At 37.0% G+C, this 21,871-nt stretch overlaps 1 protein-coding gene across 2 annotated transcripts in view; it reads right to left on the minus strand.

Moving 5' to 3' along the window:
* The window catches only part of B3GLCT (beta 3-glucosyltransferase), a 64,278-nt gene that overhangs the window by 31,630 nt on the left and 10,777 nt on the right, over positions 1–21,871 (minus strand). Inside the window, exons 3-4 of one of the 2 annotated variants that reach the window (XM_074146726.1) lie at positions 20,623–20,662; positions 13,002–13,111 (exon numbers count right to left, since the gene is read on the minus strand). In XM_074146726.1, the coding sequence (XP_074002827.1) occupies positions 13,002–13,111; positions 20,623–20,662 (150 nt within the window). The remainder of the gene's footprint in view (positions 1–13,001; positions 13,112–20,622; positions 20,663–21,871) is intronic. The other variant, XM_074146734.1, reaches the window with a different exon arrangement.

Genomic DNA, 21,871 nt, shown 5'->3' on the forward strand with positions numbered 1-21,871 from the left:
CCAACAATAGATCAATTCTGATTTAACGAAGGAGATGCTTAAAAAATGCTGTGCAGGTAAAATAGCCTCTCCCAAAAAATACAGGAGGGTATCTGTTGCTTTTCCTTTCTCATTTTAGGTATTTTCACTCTGAACGTAGTGGAACTGGTCTGACCTATTCATTTTATTTATGCTACTTTCAGTACAAAGACAGAAAAAAAGGCAAAAAGTACCTGATGTCAGCTTTGGAGGGCGAAAGGGCATGTGCAGGCTTGCTGATCAGGGGATGGCCAGATAGTCATGATAGTGATAAGTGCCTTACACTCTGTGTATCTAATAAAACTCTCCTACAAATACATCCATACCCTGTACTGTATTCCCTGGTTATTTTATCTTGGAGCTATTGTTTCCAAAGTTACAGAGCACGTATGCTTTCACATGTTAACACTTTACATATGGCACAGTCATCAAATTTAATCTAAATAAAATAATTTAACCACTTCTGAAGACCAAGAAACTACCCTCCCCACTTTCACAATTGAGCTGACTTTGAAAGGGCAAAACCAAAAAAAAGGAATCACTTGTGGTCTGACATATAGTATAAGACAGTTTTATCCCAAATAGCACCTACTGTACCAGCACACTGAGAGCAGTAATACCTGCCACAGATTACAATTGCAAACTCTTCATAAACAGAAAACCTAAGTGTGAATAAAGGGGTTAGATCCACATCTTCAAACCAATTCAAAAGACATTAACACAGCCTCATATGTACCTTTAAAGCATTTAGTATTATTTATGCAAGTTGGAAGTACAAAGATGCTAGTGACACGTTCATTTTCACAGCAAATCATCAACAGAGCTGAAATCAAACTCTGGTTCTTTAATCTAAATATTAAAGGTCCTCTTTCATTAACACCTGAAAAATCTTGGGGGAATAGCATATCCAATGAGGAAAAAGACCACTCAGAATAAAAGAATTCTTAAGAAATAATGAAGAGAATTGCTAACCTGAAACAATTATCTGAAATCTTTCTGTACTACATGCAATTTCATATTAATCTACCAAAACCTATGAGAGAAATGCACAATTTATAGAGAACAAAACAGTACAGTGAAAAAACAAAGGAAATGGCTAAGACTTCGTAGACCGCAAGAGCACAATTGAGCTCTGTAAGCAGCCAGAATGGTAGAGATCATTCCCAGCTAAAATGGGATTTCCAGAGCCACAGCAAGGTCACCACCTCTAAGACCCCCAGCAGACCTGCGCTTGCTATGATTTCCTGCAGAATAGAGTCCACTGAATTTCATGTAATCATACCTAAACCTTGCCCTAAGTGTATGGTTTACTGGCAACTTGATTTTTAGAACATAATTCAACCTGGATGTCGCTCACCACTATTCATTATATGCCCTATGTGACAGAATATTTTAAGTACTACATATAAGCAGATACAGAACTGCAGTGAAATGCAAAACATGACAGTAATATGTTTATTGTGGTATTACTGAATCACCTCATCAGAGCAATTAGCAAACTTGTAACACATTATAGAATAATACAGTAGTGTATACGAATCTGCTCTTATCGAGTCCACTATAATGGCATCTGCAGGTGTCTTGCATATATCTCCGTGCTTTGTAAATTTAATAAATTGGCTCAAGAAACCCAGAATTGAAGAGCAAGAGGGGGGATCCTAAACCCTAAACACTGTTGCTGAATTGCACAGTTCCACAATTAGAAAGGCTTTCCTAGTTTTTGCTCTACAAGCACTTCACAACATTTTCCCTACTCTCTTATCTTCTTTTCGGAAATTAATCCTAAAACCACATTCAGAGCTAGCCTACTTACCCTCTTCTCAGCCCTCTTTGGGAGGTTAAATAAGCCACGCTCTTTCCATCATCCATTGTAGAATCACAGAATGGTTTGGGCTGGAAGGGACTTTTAAAGGTCACCTAGTCCAACCCCCCTGCCATGGGCAGGCACACTTCCCACTAGACCAGGTTGGTCAGAGCCCCCATCCAACTTGTCCTTGAATGTTTCCAGGAATAAGGCACCTACTACCTCTCTGGGCAACCTGTTCCAGTGTCTCACCACTCTCATTGTAAAAAAAGTTTTCCATGTACTTAGTCTGAATCTATCCCCTTTGAGTTCAAAACCATTACCCCTTGTCCTGTCACAACAGACCCTACTAAGAAGTCTGTCCCCATCTTTCTTATAAGCCCCCTTTAATTATTGAAAGGCCACAATATGTTTTTTTTTAAAAAAAAAACATGTTGCTAACAGCATAATATCCAATAAATAGGCATTTTGTCTTTTGCTCCTCAGGAAGCGTAGAGTAATAAAAAATCTACTATTTTTCTGTTAGAGAAAACCTCTACTTCTGTTCTACTCTCAGATGCCTGGTTATCATTTCAAAGAAGCACTGAGTTTTTATAACATATTACGTGCAGTTTCTAAGGGTTCAGTGAAAGGCCACAGCAGTACCCTGCTTTCATAAATCAAGAAGAAGATGCTGTGTGTAAGTCTGTCATCAAAGGATCTTACATTAAAGAAAGGATGGAAGCGCTTACCCAATCATATGGAGGTAATAACTGCAACTTAAGAAAGTGATTTTAAGTGCTCCTGACTATAACTTCAGATTAAGAGGGGAAAAAAACAGGAGAGTTTTAATGAAGAGGAAGCAATTTTATTCCATTTTCCTACTGCACATTATATTGAAATCCTCAGAACACAACTTAGCTGCCAGAAAATATACCTGAATGCATAACCAAATCACTGGCTCCCAAGTGCTTGCACTCTAGATCCAACAACTCACTGCCTGGGAAAATAGCCACAGCAAGTATTTGTAACTGAAGGTACTTTTTACGCAGCTAGCTAGAATATTAATCCGTATGCAATAAACTATTTCATTATCAAAAAGAAAGCTTTCTACTACAATATATTTCTGTCTCAAAAACCTGTAATTATTGATGTAACTTTTTCATGTGGGAAAGGTGCTGGTAGCCACGGATATTGTTATTTTACTGGGTTGCTCTTCAACAACAGTCAGAGTAAATTGCATATTGCAATGTTGCCAATTGCTAGCATGCTGCCCAGAGCTCCCACAATTAGAAAAATCAGTCAAAGGTCCAGTAAGGTTTTTGTGATCCAGAAATAATTCACTTGTGGTCAGTAGTAATCAGTGTTAATTTGCTTTACATCATGTTGAAGTGACACCACAAGATTTTCCTCAACTGCTAGTACAAACAATTGTCCTGCAGCAAACTGAAAAACAGTCATACAAAGAATTTGTAAGCGTGCCTATGTTTTCCACGATCAGGAGCAGAAAATGTGTCGACATCAATACAACTGCCTTCAATCTTGTAAGTGAAAACCTGAATAGATCTTTATTTAGATGACCAGGACGTAACAAGACTCGAGAAACTGCTAAATTAAAAAAAAAAAAAAAATTATTTCAAAATATATGTCTATCAACAAATGAATTATGCCTCCCCAGTTAGTCAAAAAACATAAAATAGTTCTAATTTCATCTACTTTAATCTAGACTGGGCTACACGTCTCAGAGACCAAAATGAAGCCTGTAGTCTTCGATTAGTGCTTGCTGATAGAGTTGTCAAGTCCTGACTTTTCAAACCGAGCAACATAAAAACCTAATTTCATTCCTGCAATTACTGAGATGTGAACAACATTGAGAGGTATTGATCCATTTCAAAATTATTATCATAAATCTTAATACCTAGGGGAAAAAAAAGACATGCTTACTAAATAAAGTTTAAACCTTATTGCAAGATTGAGACCTAGACAAAAAGCAGGTCCTACAGCTTCCTAACACTGCCTCATATATTAAGTTAGTCCATTTTTGAGCATTTTTCCCCCCTCACCGCACTGTCTTGCATCACAGAGTGCACAAATTGTATTTCTTTGGGATGAAACTAAACTAGAATATGTGCTGCAACTGCTAATGGACCCCAGAGAATCAAATCAGAACTAGTCCAAAGTAAAACCCTTTGAAATGTCATGTGACACCAGTGCCAGAAACACTGGTGTTTCTGCTCCTCAGAAACAACTGCATTGCTCTACAAGTTTGCTCCTGTTGCACCAAACTACTTGCTAATGTAGAGATAGTCCAAATATTACTCTAGCTGTGCAAGTGAATATGGCACATCTGCCATACTTTCAGTTAACTGGGATTAAAAAAAATAATAAAATAATTACATGGCTTTTAAGTCAGCCTAATGTTTAGTTTTAGAGGCTGTCTGAATTTTGACAACTGAGACAAGTATTTGAACTTCCTAATTAGAAAGTGTACCTTTGGAGGAAGAAATTTAATCAATATAAGAGTTCTCACTGAGAATTTATTTTATTATTAATAAATTATTTATTATTAATAGTGAGAAATTCTCACTATTTATTTTGCATTTTCTTTTTCCTCCCCTGGAATCCCCTATTTTACCCCTAAATATCCCCTATCTTTCCTGTTTTGTCTTTTTGAGAGGTAATGATCATCAGCATCCCAAAGTAAGTCTTATTTTGTAACAAGACCAAAAAAATGTGGAAAAATCTGGAAAAGATTTGAGCATTTATTATAAAAAAAAGAGAGTGTGTTTATTATAAAAAATGAGACAGTTGCCTAAAATGACAATAAGAAATTGCACTAAAGTGCCATTTATTTCCTTATCACTTGTGTGGATAAAAACTAGTCAGGAATACTGTCTCCACAGCTCACAGTTTGCAAGAATTCTAAATAAAAGCAATAATACAGAAGACAGACATGATATACCAGTACACACCTACTATTCATGAAAGTAAGTATTAATGGTGAGCCATAATAATTATGTTGCCAACTGATCTGAGTAAGATTCTTTATTTAGAATGGCTGCTTAAGACGGATTTTGCTTTTAAGTAAAAGCTCACTTTACATATTAATATTATCAGCCACAATACTAAAGTCCATTCTCCATCAGAACTAGTATATAAAACCACTTCAAACAATGGAACTAAGGTATTTATGCGATTCTATTGGTTCTTTTATTATTAGCAATTTGTCCATTCAGAATCTATAAAGTCTCTTCTAGCATTTGATGGTTTGCAAATTCCATGTGTCGTACACACAAATGGAAAGCAATTTACTTGTCTCCTGCTTTTCTCTCCCTTAAGTCCATGGAAACAATATAAGCTCACCAACCTTCAACTTTTTATTGCAAAATCTACTAAAATTCTCAGTCTTACAGAAAGTTTTAAGTATTTCTATTTCTTAGTAGATTTTTATATTCAGACAGATAAGGCTGGAGCATCTTTCACTAACAGCAAGTTTGAGGCAGTCATCTCCCTATAGGAAAGGTGGAGAGGGACTCCATCAGGGAGTGTAGCAATAGCACAAGGGGTAATAGTTTTAAACTGAAAGAGGGGAGATTTAGATTAGATATTAGGAAGAAACTCTTTAGTGTGAGGGTGGTGAGACACTGGAACAGGCTGCCCAGAGAAGTTGTGGATGCCTCATCCCCGGAGGTGTTCAAGGCCAGGCTGGATGGGGCTTTGAGCAACCTGGTCGATTGGGAGGCGCCCCTGCCTACAGCAGGGGGGTTGGAACTGGATGATCTTTAAGGTCTCTGAACTCTAACCGTTCTATGATTCTATCTCTCAACCTAACTTAATGTGATACATGGCGCAGCAGGTCCCTTCCCCCCAGTAGTCTCTTACCAAGTAAACCTAGAATCCTTTCTTCCTGAACAGGAACAGGAGAACAGAAAGAGGCTTCCCACAAGGCAAGAAATTTGGTAAGTGTTTGTAGATGCTCAGAATAACTTTTTTTTTTGCAAGTACTGATTGCAAGTTGCATTTTGCAAGTACTGATTTTAAGGGTTAATTTTCATTTAGTAATTCTAGTCTCGTGTATAATTGACAGCAGTGAATATGGCACACTATTCAAAGATGACTGAGCAATTTCAACATAGCCGACACCAGTCACCAGTGGAAGAGGAAACTTTAAATCAATCTCTTATTCATTCTTTACTAATAAAGAAGTACCTTAGTGAAATGGTTTCATTCAAATCCTATGATGTATGCAGAGACTGCTGCAGAAAAGGCTGAGAACCACCTTTGCCTAAAGCACTTAAAATTTGCCAATTTCACATCTATGTATTTTATCCTGATATGAGAAGTCATCTCTGCAAGGTGACAGGCCCAATTTTGATGCATACAAAAGCCAATGCCGTTATCACATACTTGACTGGGAAAAGCAGCTATAAATGGTGTATGATGTGTAAGGCAAGGCTGAGAGGAGCCTGTTTGTCACTGCTAAAACTGTTAAAAGATCTCATTAGTGCAGTATTATCCAACTTCTACAAATTCTTTCAAATCTACTGAATATCTATTATGGGAAGATGATCATATTCATCTTCTAACCGTGAAGATTCTGTGATTCTGCGATTCTAGCATTACGCTGTAGGCAAGTTTTACAGTTTCAAGCACAAAATAGTTAACAGGCTAGACATGGATTTTGCTGATAATAAAGCCTAGTAATTGTCCAAAGGATTCTGGTACTTTTGCAGAAAAAGACGCAAAGACATATTGGGAAGACAGAGATCAAACAATTTAAACAAAAAGCCACGAGAACAGCTGGAGGAAAGCAGAGATAAAAGAGAATTCAGTCAAATTTGTGAAGTCCTGCAAGATGACCTTGAAGAGAGAAGATTCAAGACAATTCTGAAACACAGTTTCCAAATTAAATAGTACTTTTGCACACTTTTGCTGAAACACTTTCAAAAGGTTTGATTTTCACAACTTGGAGGCACCTCACCCTTCAACAGATCAGAGTTTAGAAGCATTTCAGAAGATGAGCACCCAAATATTGAGGCCCCAAAATGAGCAACTGCATTTTAAAATGCAAATCCTGAAAGAAAATAAGCATTATGAAGACAAACTGTGTACTCAACAGGAAAGAAAATGACCAAGAACATGCTGATATCAGACAATGTATGTAAGTAGAACAAGTAGTACACCAGAAAACAAATGCACATGTTAATATAGACAAGGAAGGGGAAATATGAATTTTATACACTGAACACTTAAATGCACACACTTAATAGAGACAAGTTTTTTATACTGCAAGCTCTACCCACGCAATAGAAGTGAAATCTTATGGACAGATTTGGAAGATATGTATAAATGTGAAACTGTTGGTTGATGTTACAAATAGAAGTCAGGCAAAACAGAAGGCAAAGGAGGAGAGAAAAAAGGTTGGATAAAAATGAAGGTCCAATTAAATTGTATACAGGAACCTGAAAATGAGGGCAAGTCCAAAATGGTAAATTAATCCAATAATTTGTTTTCTGTCTTTTAAACAAACAAAAGAAAAAAATTAAATTATGCAAGCTGCAAGTATGCAAGTTCAGGAGAAAAATCAGATAGCATGGCAATATTTAGGTGTTCATTCCCTAAATGGAAAATATTGACTAACGGGGGATGAGGGAGACGAAAAGGACAAAGAAATCTTGTTTCCAGAATTTTCTATTCATAAACCAGAGATGATCCAGGGCTTTTAGTAGTTACTGATACTATGATCTGACTCAAGCAATATAGACAGAAGAAAGCATCACAAGAGCAACACGTACTGGGTGATGATACTCAGAATTTCTGGACAAAGATTTGTGTGGTTTCAGGAGGCCACCAATAAAGGCTGGAACTTCTTCCTCCCTCTCTTTTGCTGCAGTACCATGTTCCCTAATGAATTTTTTGAGTCCGTAAGATACCCCTTGTACAGACTTCACCTCTTTAAGAAAGTAAGAGTGCCAGATGTTCCAGGTACCCCATCAGTGTCTTTGCCCTCACCACAGAGAAGTGCAGGACTTGTCATCTCAGCAAGATACCGTCACACGGTTCTACAGCCACTCGTGCCAGATTCATCATTTCGCTGTGGAAAGAGAGTCCTGCTGATCAGTAGAAGACTAGCAAGACCTGGGCAGAGAAGCATGACACACAAGATTAATATCACAGATGATATGACAGTATCTTCCCCAACAGCTCTGGTATAGACTGGCACCTGATCTTTGCTCTACAAAGAGGGAAAAATGATGGAAAGCTAATGGAGAAAGTATGCCGAAGAGCCTTGATTTTCATAAATACAGTCAACAAAACCTGTCCACTGCCCAGTAGGATAAACTCTTACATGCTAAGCAATAAGCATTTTAGGAACTAAGGTGACAAGCACATTTCATGAGACTGCAGGATTTGACATGAATAAAATATATCTGTTCTAATTTAAAAAATGAGGATAATCTTGATATTATGGAAAACCTAGCCATAAGATGAACTCTTGTAGACATGTAGATGGGAGGGGACAGAATGTAACCCAACACTTCAATTAAATAAAATCAGTTAAACCTTGTTAAAACTGAAAGATCTGAAAATGAATTATCTGATCAGTCTCAGCTGGAAGTAGCTTCCATGGCATGGAAAGCCATTATAGGAGGGACAGGAGGAAACAGGGTTTTCAGACTAGAATCTAGAATTTAAGCAAGACACTTAGAAGCTGAAGCAACAGATATATCATGAATTGCCTTCATTTATGGTATTAATTTTGAAGGGGCTCCAGCAAATTAAGTCTAAATATACAGATCAGTTTAAACAACTCTGTTACAGTGAAAGAGAAATCCTTCCACTAGATTTTATAAACACAGCATTATTAACATGCATGTGAACTTTACAGTAAGGGTAAAATGCAGAACATTTCAGACTTACTCCAAGAGTCAGAACCATAGGGAAATTTTAGCTATAGAGCTTGTTGTAGATCTGGAAGAGGAATGTATGCCTGTTCATTTGTGGAATATATCTAACAAGGAATAAAACTGGGCAACTACTACTACAGACCAAGAAAAATCCAGAAAGATTTTCAGACTTGTTTCCATCATAGCCTAATAGCATTTCAAAGCCTCTTTAAGGTGAGATATAGATGTCAGAATTCATCATGGAAATAGTATCAGACAATAACAGAGGAATATTTAAAAGGCTTTTGGACAACAGAACTTAACCTGGCTTCACTCCAGCATCTGAGATCAGATGTGGAAGTAGAGATAGGAAGAACTTCAGAAAACATTAATTCACCCAGAAAGGGAATGCATGTCCCACTGAAAATGAAGAAAAAAAAAAACAACAAGCAGTCTACAAATTCCCTGAAAGTAGTCTCTCGCAGATGGCCAAAATGTGAGCAGGAAGAATTTGGAGACAGATCATTTCAGATAGGAATATGGTGATGGCTTACATTAAAATTCAAGCAAACTACTTACACTTTTTTCCCCTCTCCAACACTTTAACAAAGAAACCTTCCATATTATTGAAATAGTGTAATGTTGCCACCAGTACAGCCTAGGCAATTAAAAAAACCCAGATTTTTAAAGCACATGCCATACTCAACAATTGGCACTTGGCAACAGATAACCGTGGCCATGACTCTAACGACATAATAAAGCTGAGATAGGCACCAAGAGTCTTTTCAACCTGATAGATGCAGCAGCGAGGATACTGAGTTACACTCAATGTGTGTTGGAAGCAGAAAAATAGAATCTTCTGTAAGCACGATCCTGTAACATAACAAAGGGACTGAACTTCCGAGGCACAGGCCAGCTGGGTTTCTGATCATTTTTGTTCCTGCTGCGCTTCAGGAAACAGGATTTTGCAAAATTGTTTTAAATAAACAAGAATACAACTACAGGATGCTCCTAACATCTGTTCCCTATTTTCACGTTAGCCAAACTGGAAATTGAGACACTGGCAAAGAAACAGAATTAAGAAAATTTAATGAAGATGTTAACTGAAGCAAGTATTTACTCAAGCAACATAATATGGAGGTTTTATATGTACAGTTACATACTTTTGACTGTACTTGTTTCTTTTAAACTGATGTTAATAATCACTACAGTAACAGTCCTCAAACTCACCAACAAGCAATATTCCCCTGTATATGTAGGGATAGTTTAAATCTGTGAAACTTAATTTCTATGAGATGATTCAAAATATAGGATTTTGCGCCAAACAAAGTAAACCTAAAACTGCAAATTATAGTTACAACACTTCTATAGAACAGAGGTCATACTTCACATCATCTATTATTCATATGGAAGTATGTGATACTCATTTTCATTTTCCAATACTCCATGGCATCAGTCTTAAAATCTTATTCTTACATTCCTCACCAAAAGGGTTGTCAAGCATTGGAACAGGCTGCCCAGGGAAGCGGTTGAGTTGCCATCCCTGGACATACTTAAAAGATGCATAAAAGTGCTTAGTGACATGGTTTAATGGTGGATTTGGCAGTGTTAGGTTTACAGCTGGACTCTTAAGGGATCTTAAGGGTCTTCTCCAACGTACATGATTCTATGATTGGTTTGTGGCACTTTCTTTTAAACTCCTTAATGAATACTACAAATTTGCTATATTTCTTCTGGTTGATATACACAGGATACCATTCAATCTCTAGGCTTTTCAGGAAAAATAAGTTTTTTGAATGTAATGAATTGGCTAAGGGTGTTGAATATAAGAACCATGAGGAGAAGGGTGGGGAAAATAAAAAGAAAAAAGAAGAGACATTTACTGACTGGACCAGTTTTCATGAAGAAATACACAGATTTTTATCTTCAAAACAATGTCACAATTCCAGGCAATTAAGTAGCATTAACTTCATCTAAACCAGTATTTCAGGCAAAATCTATCACTTCTTAAAAACCGTATTTTACCTGGTTCCTACCTTGCCTTTCTAGCTCCTTTAAAAATTGAAAACCAGAATTACTTTTTTGGCTATTACTAGAAAGTCTTAAACGTAATAGCCAAAAAAGTAATTCTGGTTTTCAATTTTTAAAGGAGCTAGAAAGGCAACGGTCCCAAATATTATCATTTACACTCTGACAGCCTCCTTATCCTTATCTGGTGTTTCTTAGGAAGGCCTAGTTTACAGAGCCTCTTAAACAGTTAAGGAAATTGGTGAAAATCTTAAGGAATTTCTTTCATTGCTATGTTCTAGCCATTGTTTAATGTACTTAAGAGTTTTGGTTAATATTCAATAAGTTGCTATTAAATATGTTTTTAAGCATGAACTCAATAAGATCTACTGGTGACCAGAATTACAGATTAGTTTCACATGAAAACACTGTTTTAAGAAAACAGTGAAAGAAAATAAATGGTCAGATTACTTGTAAAGTTTAATGTACAGTAAATATGAATATGAGTGACTTAATCCATTTTAAAGCAATGCAGACATTCTAGTTTCATTAAATAACACAAATCTAGCAGCTGGCTTCCACTAAACATCATCTGTTTAATGAAAAATGTGAACTTCAAACGTTGATGTGCAGAACTTAAGAGATCTTCTGTCTCTTCTCCATAATTAGTATTATTGCGTCATGCCTCGCAGTGGCCTACAGTGGAATTGCAAGTTGACAAAAACTAGACACGTCAAGTACATGCTGAGTATGCTCATTTTTTTCGTGTACACTGGTGGCCTTCCCTTTTTCTCAGATTTCAGGTATGAGATTTTTGGTGTGATGTATTTCCATCACTGCTTCTCTAATATGCCATGAATGCTGTTTAACAGTTACCTCTTGATACTGGAAAAGCATCACCATTTCAGCATTTCCATGAAAGAATCTCTTTAATTGGACAATAATGTTTTTTTAAAAGCCAGTTCACCTTGCTCAATGCAGAAGTACTCACAGGTACAATTCTATGATTACAAAAAAGATTTTTTCTCTCTGCCATAAAACATGCCTGTATTCCTGTCTCACTGAAACTATTTATACTTCCACTTATTGAACTGTTGATCATTCATATTCTGCAATACCAATTACAGAACTCAACTAAAATCCTTGTTTTTAACAACTGAAGCCATAATCCTCTCTACACACATTGTATCTGAACACTTGTCACAGTCCCAAAGAAGACTCTGAAAGAGCAGAACTCTGTAGAACAAAGGCTGTTCACATGACTGATTTCATTAAGGGATTAAAAATTGCGTTTAGAATGGATTTAATTACAACAGGTTTGTTAAGCTTGGATAAATGAAGCCTAAAACATCCAGGAACCTGATTTAGGCAGTCCAAGGCCAAGATATATAAGATAATTTCAATCAGACTTTTTTTCCCTTACAACAAAGAACTTGGAATTGAAAAATAGGTCAAATAACCTCACGTCAAGGTGTTTCATATCAGGGGATGCATGCCTCTACTTAGTTCTTATTTTTATTAAAGAGGAAGAAAATAAAACATTGTTTATGTACACTTAACTTTCAACGTAAGCCTCTTAAAAAGCTCTTCTCTCTAGGCTAAAGCTTTACACGTAAAATTTCATATTAGAGTGTTAAGTCAAAATCAGACCCATACAACGTGCAGCTCCCAGGCCAGCAGGGCCCACCAGCAGGAGAGAGGGAAAGTGTCCAGTCTGCAGTGGGGCGGCAGAGGAACAAGGGGCAGTCAGGGAAGGTGCTGCACCAGGGAGGGAGCGAATACCCGTGAGGGTAAGAGAGGTGTGGAGGACCATGGCTGTAGGAAGTAGGGAATCCTGTGTCAGGATTTTAACGTCCACATACACTGCTGTTCTACTGCCACAATGCTACAGCTGTACAATGAAATTCTGACAAAATCTACATCATAGCATCTTTATTGGCTCTAAGAATATACTCACCTAAAAATCATTGTTTAAATGGTTACGGTTTTCACTCCGTAAAGAAAGCATCTGACTTTTTCTTAAAGGTACACTACAAGTCTTTCTTGTTACCACTTTTACATCAAATGCCATCCAAACAAAACCAGTTATTATACAAAAAGGTAGATAGTCCAAATTAAAGTTCTTCGGTGATGCATCATGGCATACAGTCGGTAAACACCCACTGAAATATTCTCTTGTAAGCACACAGAAGGCAATTAATAAAAAGAATAAAATGGATCAAAAAAGGCGCAACAGAAAACTGTACTTTTAGTAAATGCAGTACAAACATACATAATAAGGTGCAATCTATATTTTCTAAACATACCTTTCCAAGATCTGCAGCCTGTTTTAAAATATCTCTTTTTAGATCTTCTGCTCTCTTGGAATGAAAAGAATTACTTTGACTCTGGATGATAAATACAATTTCTTTTAATTCTGTGAACCAGAAAATAAGAAGATTTAAAGACAAAATAAGAAGTTTTTAGTTTTGCTCCAAAGCTACTGAGAACCTAGATGTGTGTGGGGATCTATTACATAGCAAGCTATTTCTTTAGTTATACAAACATTTAATGAAAGAAAAAAAAGGCATTATTTAACAGACAAAAAAATCCAAACCAGTTCTTTTAAGGATTAACACATATAAAAAGTATGACATGACTAGATCTGCAGCAACCGAGAAACTTAAGCCCCCAGTTAACAGTAACCACATTTATGAAGTGCCTTTTTCTCCAATACACCAGCACTCCTTATTACCAGAGTTAAAAGGTGTTAGTCACAGATCAGTACCTCCCTTTACTGGGCAATGGATGAACATGAAATGGAAAAGATGCTTCCTCAATAAAGAGTTTAAAACCTTACCCAGAAACAAACATCAGATAAAGAGAGAGATGTGAGAATTATGAGGTACTACTTTTGTCTCATAGGACAGCACTAACACCTCAAATGTGTGATCACAGTGTTTAAAGGCACCACATTTAAGACCTTTCCATAGGAGAGGAGAGTGAGAAATTTAAAGGAAGCAGCTTTGTGAACATTTATGGACAGAAATAAATGATGAAGGCTGATACTATGGAGAAGCTGAAGATAGCCAAATTTTCTTGATGACGGTAGATAGAATAATCTCTCAACACTTTGAAAGCTAAGAAAAACTAGCAGATTTGATCCCTTTAGAACGCAGCAGAGGATGAGAAGGTGCAACAAAGAGGAGAGGACAGATGTCCTCTCCAAAATTCTTTACAAGTTTGACCTACGCTGTATAATCCACTCAAGACCATAACTAAGCAGCAACGTATAAAACGAGGAGACATTATATTGCTATTTCTGTTTGGTTTGCCAGAAAAGGCTGAACTTTATAGATACTATGCAGAAAGCGTGCAGACGAGGAAATCTGGGGCATAAGAACTTAAGAGGTACAATTAAGTGACTGACTAATTACTGCCTAAGGAACAAAAAACAAAGTAATGATGTTCGGTGTTCAAGGAGATAAGGAGATGACTTGTGGGGAAGGTGGGCAGGGATTGAGAACTGCATTTAAATTCTGTCACTCGAGGTGACAGTCCGATCAGGCATATGAGGTTAACAGATTCTAGTTAATTCAAGGAAGAGACAGCACAGAAAAGGCTGATGAGTTGATGTTTACAGATGACATCACTCCAAGACCGTACCAAAAGGAAAGAAATCAAAGATGAAGTCCCATGGGATCTGTACAGAATGTCAAAAAATGTGGAGAGGGAACAAAGTGCACACCCAAAAAAAATACACAGGTAACAAAAAAAGATGTAGGAGTCAAATTTCAGAAAAGCAGAACTTCAAGGCCACCATCATTAGCAACACTACGAAAACTGACAGGGAAATTAAAGATATAAAATCTCTAGGAAAGCTTTCTAAGAAAAGTCACCAAACCTTCAGTGAGATATAGGAGATGTCCAGTTGAAGACAGTTCAGGATGAACGTTCAATAGAGAAAATCCAGAGAGTCACAGCTGACTGAAAGCTGACAGATTTTACTTCAAGAAACATGTGTGTGAAGACAAATAGCCCAAGGACAGAGCACCTTAGAGGAAGGATGTGAAGCTTCTGGTCAGGCAGCAGAGTATTTCAATACTTCTAATCTGCACTTTCACTTCAGTATAAATTCAAGTTTTCCATAATCCAATATTTATTTTTAAAATGTATATTCTTGCATCGTAGATCAAGTCAACCTAAAAGATTCCAGTTGCACATCAAGATCTTGACCTCCAGGTTAAAAATGCTAACTTCACTGATAGAGTAGAATGAGTGATGAACAGTGGAACAAAGATGGAGAATAAATGTCCAGAGACGGAAAGCAGGAGTTTCAAGGAAAAAGAGAAAAACTAAGTACTTGAAGAAGGATCACAAGAAAAACAGTGGCAACAAAAACATTAACCTCAACTATCTTTGCTAAGATTATGAGAAGATTATCATGTCCAAGACCTGACCATCAATTACATTCCTTTGTTCCTCTGAACAGTTACTTGTTAATTTAGACCTATGACAGCTCAGAGCTGCAGTTAAATGTTTTTCTACTTTTCCCCGATACTCTTTTCTCTCAATTTATTAGCTTATTCACCAAGACAAACCCTGAAAATGCCGAACTGTGTGAGGTTTCTGGTGATAAAGTTACAGAGATGGCATAAGCACTGACATAGGTATCAGTTCTGATTTCACATTTTTTCCCCACGCAGCGTTCCCTCACCCTCTGACCCACTCAACAAATGTCTTAAAAACACATGCACGATAAAAATGTCTGATTAGCAGCTATTTGCTATCTAGCAAGAAATTTGCCAGATTTCCTGTGCAAAAATTAAAATTAGTGCAATCATTAAAATTACACTTCAATGAAGCTAGCGAGTCAGAGGGCTAAATCTACATGCACAACACTGAAAATACCCCCAGAGATAAAAAGCAGAAACTATATTGCTTTATATAATTACTGGTTTAGTATCAGTACATTTACAGATATGCAAACATCTGAATTATACTCAGTTTCATTTATGGTACATTTAACAACACCTGTGATATCCCACAATAGAATACCTTCTAGGGGTAATCTAATAACTACTTCGGTGTTAGTGCTTTAATCCAATGGCAATAGTTTCCTCTGCTATAGACACTTTAAAATCGTTCATTAAAAGAAATATTCAGTGTATTAAAATGTTAACAGAAACTATGTATCATTTTAAAGACCTAAATTGTTTCTCAAGTTCAGAAATAACCAACCAAGACAAAGAATGGAATCTTTTGGAAGATTAATATCCAAAAGAGCAATTGAATCATAGAATCATAGAATCATAGAATGGCTAGAGTTGGAAGGGACCTTAAAGATCATCTAGTTCCAACCCCCCTGCCATGGGCAGGGACACCTCTCACTAGACCAGGTTGCTCAAAGCCCCATCCAGCCTGGCCTTGAACACTTCCAGGGATGGGGCATCCACAACTTCCCTGGGCAACCTGTTCCAGTGCCTCACCACCCTCACTGTAAAGAATTTCTTCCTTATATCTAATCTAAATCTCTTCTCTTCCAATTTAAAACCATTGCCCCTTGTCCTGTCACCACTCTTCCTGACAAAGAGTCCCTCTTCAGCTCTTCTGTAGGCTCCCTTCAGGTATTGATAGGCTGTTATAAGGTCTCCCCGGAGCCTTCTCTTCTCCAGGCTGAACAACCCCAGCTCTCTCAGTCTGTCTTCATAGGAGAGGTGCTCCATCCCTCTGATCATCTTCGTGGCCCTCCGCTGGACCCGTTCCAACAGGTCCATGTCCTTTCTGTGTTGAGGACTCCAGAGCTGGACACAGTACTCCAGGAGGGGTCTCACGAGCGCAGAGTAGAGGGGCAGAATCACCTCGCGAGACCTGCTGGCCACACTTGATATACTTTATTTCCCTAAGACATTTCCATATCTGGAAAACAATTTCAACAATCTCAAATGCTCATTGATTGGAAAGATACTGCAAGTTCACAAAAAAAAAAAAAAAAAATTAGGAAACAGGAATGTTGAAACTTCCTGAGTCTTACCGCTACCATGTCTCATTGCAAAACAGAATGGAGCCTTAATTGACTTCCAACAAGCCATTAACAGTAATGTGTGTTTTACTAAGTATACAATGACCCTATGCAAAATACGCTTCCTTCACAATTATCCCTAAATCAGTTCAAAATATGGCAATGGGGAAATACTGCTATTTGTAAAATTGCAGTATAATGACCAGGATGAATAAACTACCTGCTCTTAATTTCCAGGAGTATATTCTGGGGAGGGTTTCCCTCCTTTTCTACTATTGTTCTAGAAATGGACAAGAGTGAAAATGGCTTCTGAGCTTCCTAATTACCTAACAGACAAAAACTAAACGGGTACTTGAACTGACAAACCAGTGACTCTACTGTGTAGATCACAAAATGCAGCTTCCAATTTGGGTTTGGAAAAATTAGGCCACTTGCATATTATGTAGGCCTTCCCCTCCTTTTATGCCAACTCTAAAATCAATCTGAAACTCCAGATCAGGATCTTTTAGTTCTTATATTTTGAGCAGATTACTGTAGCGTAGTATAAAGCTTCCACAGTTAAAAGCAGAGACCAGTCTTTTCTAAGAATAATAATTTCTAAATGTGTTTACATAAAGTTATTGGGATCTTTCTGAATTAAAGGCAGTGTATACATATATATATAGATCCATAGATAGCTAGATATAGAGAGACAATCTGTGTGCGTGCTTATTTATTTATCATATCTGCAATAAGTATTGTCATGAGTGATTTATCTGTTTATGGCCTGCAGCATAAGAACTGAAAGCCATCCTAATTTAACTCTCTCTCAACACAGTTTGAATACTTCTGAAATTTTATTTCCTGAATTTTAGTAACTACTTCCCTTAGCGATGTCCAAAAAAACCCTTTAAATCAGTTCCAAATGCACCACATTTTAGTACACTTGATTACTTCTTGAAATGAGAAAAATAGTATACAGTTGTTCCTCAAACTGTGCACCCTTTCATAGTTTTGTAATACATAAAGTATGTTGCTTACCACTTCAGAACTCAGGATGTATCTTAACACTTACTTAATCAAAGAAAAAAAAAAAAAAAAGGTTAATCGCCTACTCATTTGCTCTGATACTACAGAAAAAAAAAATTACTTAAACCTTGCATGTTGTTCTCACCTTTCCACCCAATCTTCCCTCACTAACTCCTAGAAAGCCTGGACAAAATGCAGAACTAGGCCAGGCAGGATATTAAAAGGATATAACTGTGAAAAATACTTTTGATCCTTTCAGAATATTGCAGGTATTTGCAGATCAGAGGAAGTATAACATCACCATATTTGCAAGAAATAAATCTGAGGAAAAAAAAAGCCTCAAGACTACTTCATTCTTCTCCCTTTTAACACACGTTAAAAAAAAAAAAAAGAAAAAACCTTAACTAAATAAAACCTCACTGCACAGCCAAAAGCTAGTAGATAATCATAGAATCATAGTCTTGAGGTGAGAGTAACATCTCCAGAGAGAATGACTCAACCTACTTTGGATCTCAGTCACCCTCTGGAAGTGCCCCTCTCTTTCCACAGACTACTTAAGGAATCTAGAAAATTCACGCTCCCAAGCTTGATGCTTCCTTGAATTTCCAAACAAGACAAAATCTTTGTACACTAGCCTGAAATAGCCAGTGCCTCTCTTCAAGAAAGGATTTGGTCTTTTCTATCCAAATATTCTAAAAGCAGAAAACATTGTTGGTCAGCGATATGGCCTACTATTTGAGGACAAATAGAGCCGCCAATAGAGTACTTCTACATCCACCTGCAGGGCAAGACTTTTTGCCATGACACGGCACTGATGAGTCAACATTGGTAAGTCGCAACAACTGATCTTTTGGCTGGACTATAACATATCCATGCGTGAAACTCCTGGCACACCAGCCAGCCCAGAAGACTACATCACATTCTGGGCAGGCAAAGCAAACATGAGAACATGAAGTTCAGTGTCCTCGGTATTACACTTGTCTTCTCAGTGACTGGGATATCAAGAGGTTGATACCTGTCTTCAAAGGCTTGGCTAAGGACACTTAAGAAGATGTCTTAAAACTCTGAAAGGAAAACTACAGATGCTAACTTTCTTCCTTGGTACAAAGGTACAGCTTATTTATAAAGGAGAAAGAATTTCCTTGTGTAACAGTTTGAAAAAGAAGAATGAAAAAAAAAATCACAGGAACTAAGAACCATCAAGAACTTCATTCTCTGTTTCAAGTCCTTCCTTGATTTTACCCACAGAAATGGGTTAAAAGAGACTTTAAAAAATAAATATCTTTCTTAAGGCAGAATCTCGTTTAAAAAAAAAGACAGAGAACACCAGAAATGATACATTACATCAGATCAATGGTCCATCTAGTCCAGAGTATTGTCTTAAACACTAGCACCAGGGAAACACTATTTAGGGACACCGTAAGACCTTCACTTTCTTCAGTGCTCCTCATATTCTAACAGCGTCCACAACTACTGTATTAGGAAATGCCAGAAGATACATTGCTGCCTATTAATTTTACCATACATTTATGGACTTGTCTCCTCTTGAAGCTGCTGGTATGGTCTGCTTCCACAATCTCCTGTGGCAGCAAGTTTCTAGATTTTGCTACCTGCTGCATAAAATACTTCTGTTTGCTTTAAAGTGATCTCCTACTGAAACAAATAATAGATGACAGATGGTAGTTACATCACTAATGTACCACTGTAATGTTCCTAAATATGACTTCCCTAAGTAATGCGATTATATTAAAACTTAGGAAAACAGAGCACTGTCAAAAGTGGGGAAAAAAAAAAAAAAAAAAAGTCTGTCAATGCCTCCCCAGGTGCTTTATGAAGTGAGACACAGCAGGTCTGCTGGGAGTGATAAAAGCAGGAACTAGCACCTGGATGTGTTATGAGATTGCACTGAAAGAGATGAAAGTACACAAAGAGAAAACAGACTTTGACACCAGATAAAGGTGGGTGAAGAGATAAACCGAGTAATAAAACTTCTATAGACAAGTCCTGACCTTTCAGTGGTAAAATTGGAGATAAATGAGACAAGGGACTTCATTATTTTCCACAAAAGTGGTTATCTGTGTTAGGGACAGAGCTTGCAACTAAGTCCAAAAAAAGCCAACAAACAAACAAAAAGACCTTCTCAACTCTGCTCAGAGTTCTGTTAGCATCTCCAGTAAAAGCATGCCAAGTCTTGCCGGTATTCATCTTGATGTCAGGGTTTAGAAGAATGAGAAGTACCACAACAGCCCAAGTTGCTTTAAGAACTGAACGACCACAGCATAGCAGAGGCAGCACTAGGTCACAGTGCAGAGACTGCAAGTCCTTATCTAATGCCTGTAAACTTTTTGCTGGCAGAACATCAGTGTTGTTTCCAGAAAGGCAGAAGCATGCAGAATTTTTATTCTCATAATTTATCTCACATGTCCAGTAAAAATGTATTTTACCACTCTTCACGTTTGACATATTTCTTGTTTCCAGATATTACAAAGTTACTACAAATTATTACAAGTAATTTATCATAACCCTAGTTATTACAAGTACCATGAAAGCCTAGCAGAATGGTAAAATGCAGTTTTAAAAATGTCAGATTTTTTCAAAATTTGCTACTAAATATCATGAAATTTGATTTTAAAATACTGGTACTACAAAAAGCAATGCATCAGTTTCATAGTTCAAGTGCACATTTCCAGAAAATAATGACAAGAATTGCAAATACAAAGACCAAGAAACTTCTGTTTGATGAGACTACAAAAGCAAAGAAAAAACATACAAAGTATTTGGGAATCAGCAATTAACTAACAATGCTGTTGAGCCTTTAGGCACTATTCACACAGTTGCTTTTCAAAGCATAACTGTATTTTATTTACACTAAAAAGGCAGCCACAAGTGAAAACAAATACAGACTATATAGTGCTTACCTCTGCTTGTTTTACTAATTGTTCCCCTTTTTTCAGACTTCTAGAAGAAAGGAGAAAAAGCAAAATAAGCATACATGCAAAAACTCAAAATATTTGTGTAGAGAAGCACAGGGAGTCAAAGCATTCAGACGACTGTAAATGCTTACACAGAGGTTTTAAATTAAGAACTAATAAAAGAACTGATGTGAGAAGATTTTCATCTTTGACAACTGAAACAGATATTCTACGTTTGTACACTATTACTTAGACAATACAGTGAAAGAATACAAAGAAAAAAAAAAAAAGAGGGAATGCTTTTCCATGACACTATACCAGAGCTCTGTAAGTTAATACTAACACCGTATTGCTGTTTGTTTGGGTTTTTTAAATATGCATCTCCTAAACACAAAGTTTGGAATATGGAACTCTATAATAAACACACACCTCCTTGGTGTGTAAAAAAAAAACCACCAAAACCAACACATTCTTACTTATTCGATCCACTATCAAGCACCTATTGAAACACAATTCTTAAAGGAAGATTCAAAAGCAATTTATACCAAGACAAGTAAATATTAAAAGGTTGTTGTATTTAAAGTGATTTCCCTGGGATTTACTCTGGTATCACATACATTTGTGATGGAATTTTAATGGAGTGTTGAGGAACAGGCAACAGTGACATTGCTTTTGCATCTTTAACCAGGAAACCAAGACACACACATTAAAATATCTTAGGAGCACATTCAATTACTTCTAAATAACGGAGGCTGGGTGGAAAGGTGTTGTTTAAGAACTGCTGACTGGTAGAGAGACAGGACTTGAGAAATAGCTCTGCGCTTCCTACAAAAATTGTGGGAAGGAAAACAGAGCCTTCATTTATTGCACAATTTCTCCCTGGTAACAGCACTTCAGTGCTTTGGTTTCTCCACACGTAAAATCAAAATCATCTTTACTAATTGCATAAGGATGTTGTAGGAGTTACCTTGGTTCAAATGTTTTATGACCTTCAGATAGAAACGCCATATAAGGCACTCCTCAGTAATAAGCTCATATGTAGTTTTCCTACCCTTGTGACTTAATTCCTATTTATAAACAAATTTTCCCTCCCCCCCTTTCTTTTAATATCATATCCATCTACTCCTTTTAGTGCTACTTGTATCAGAGGATTTCTCCCTCTGTCCAGGTGTGACTTTTATACTGAAATGCATAAGTTCCAACCTCCTTGGTAGCCATCTGTAAAACCTTTTGAAGAATGACTGCGCCGCACCCA

This window comes from Numenius arquata, chromosome 1 (assembly GCF_964106895.1).
Source record: "Numenius arquata chromosome 1, bNumArq3.hap1.1, whole genome shotgun sequence".
In the NCBI taxonomy this organism is placed as follows: domain Eukaryota; kingdom Metazoa; phylum Chordata; class Aves; order Charadriiformes; family Scolopacidae; genus Numenius; species Numenius arquata.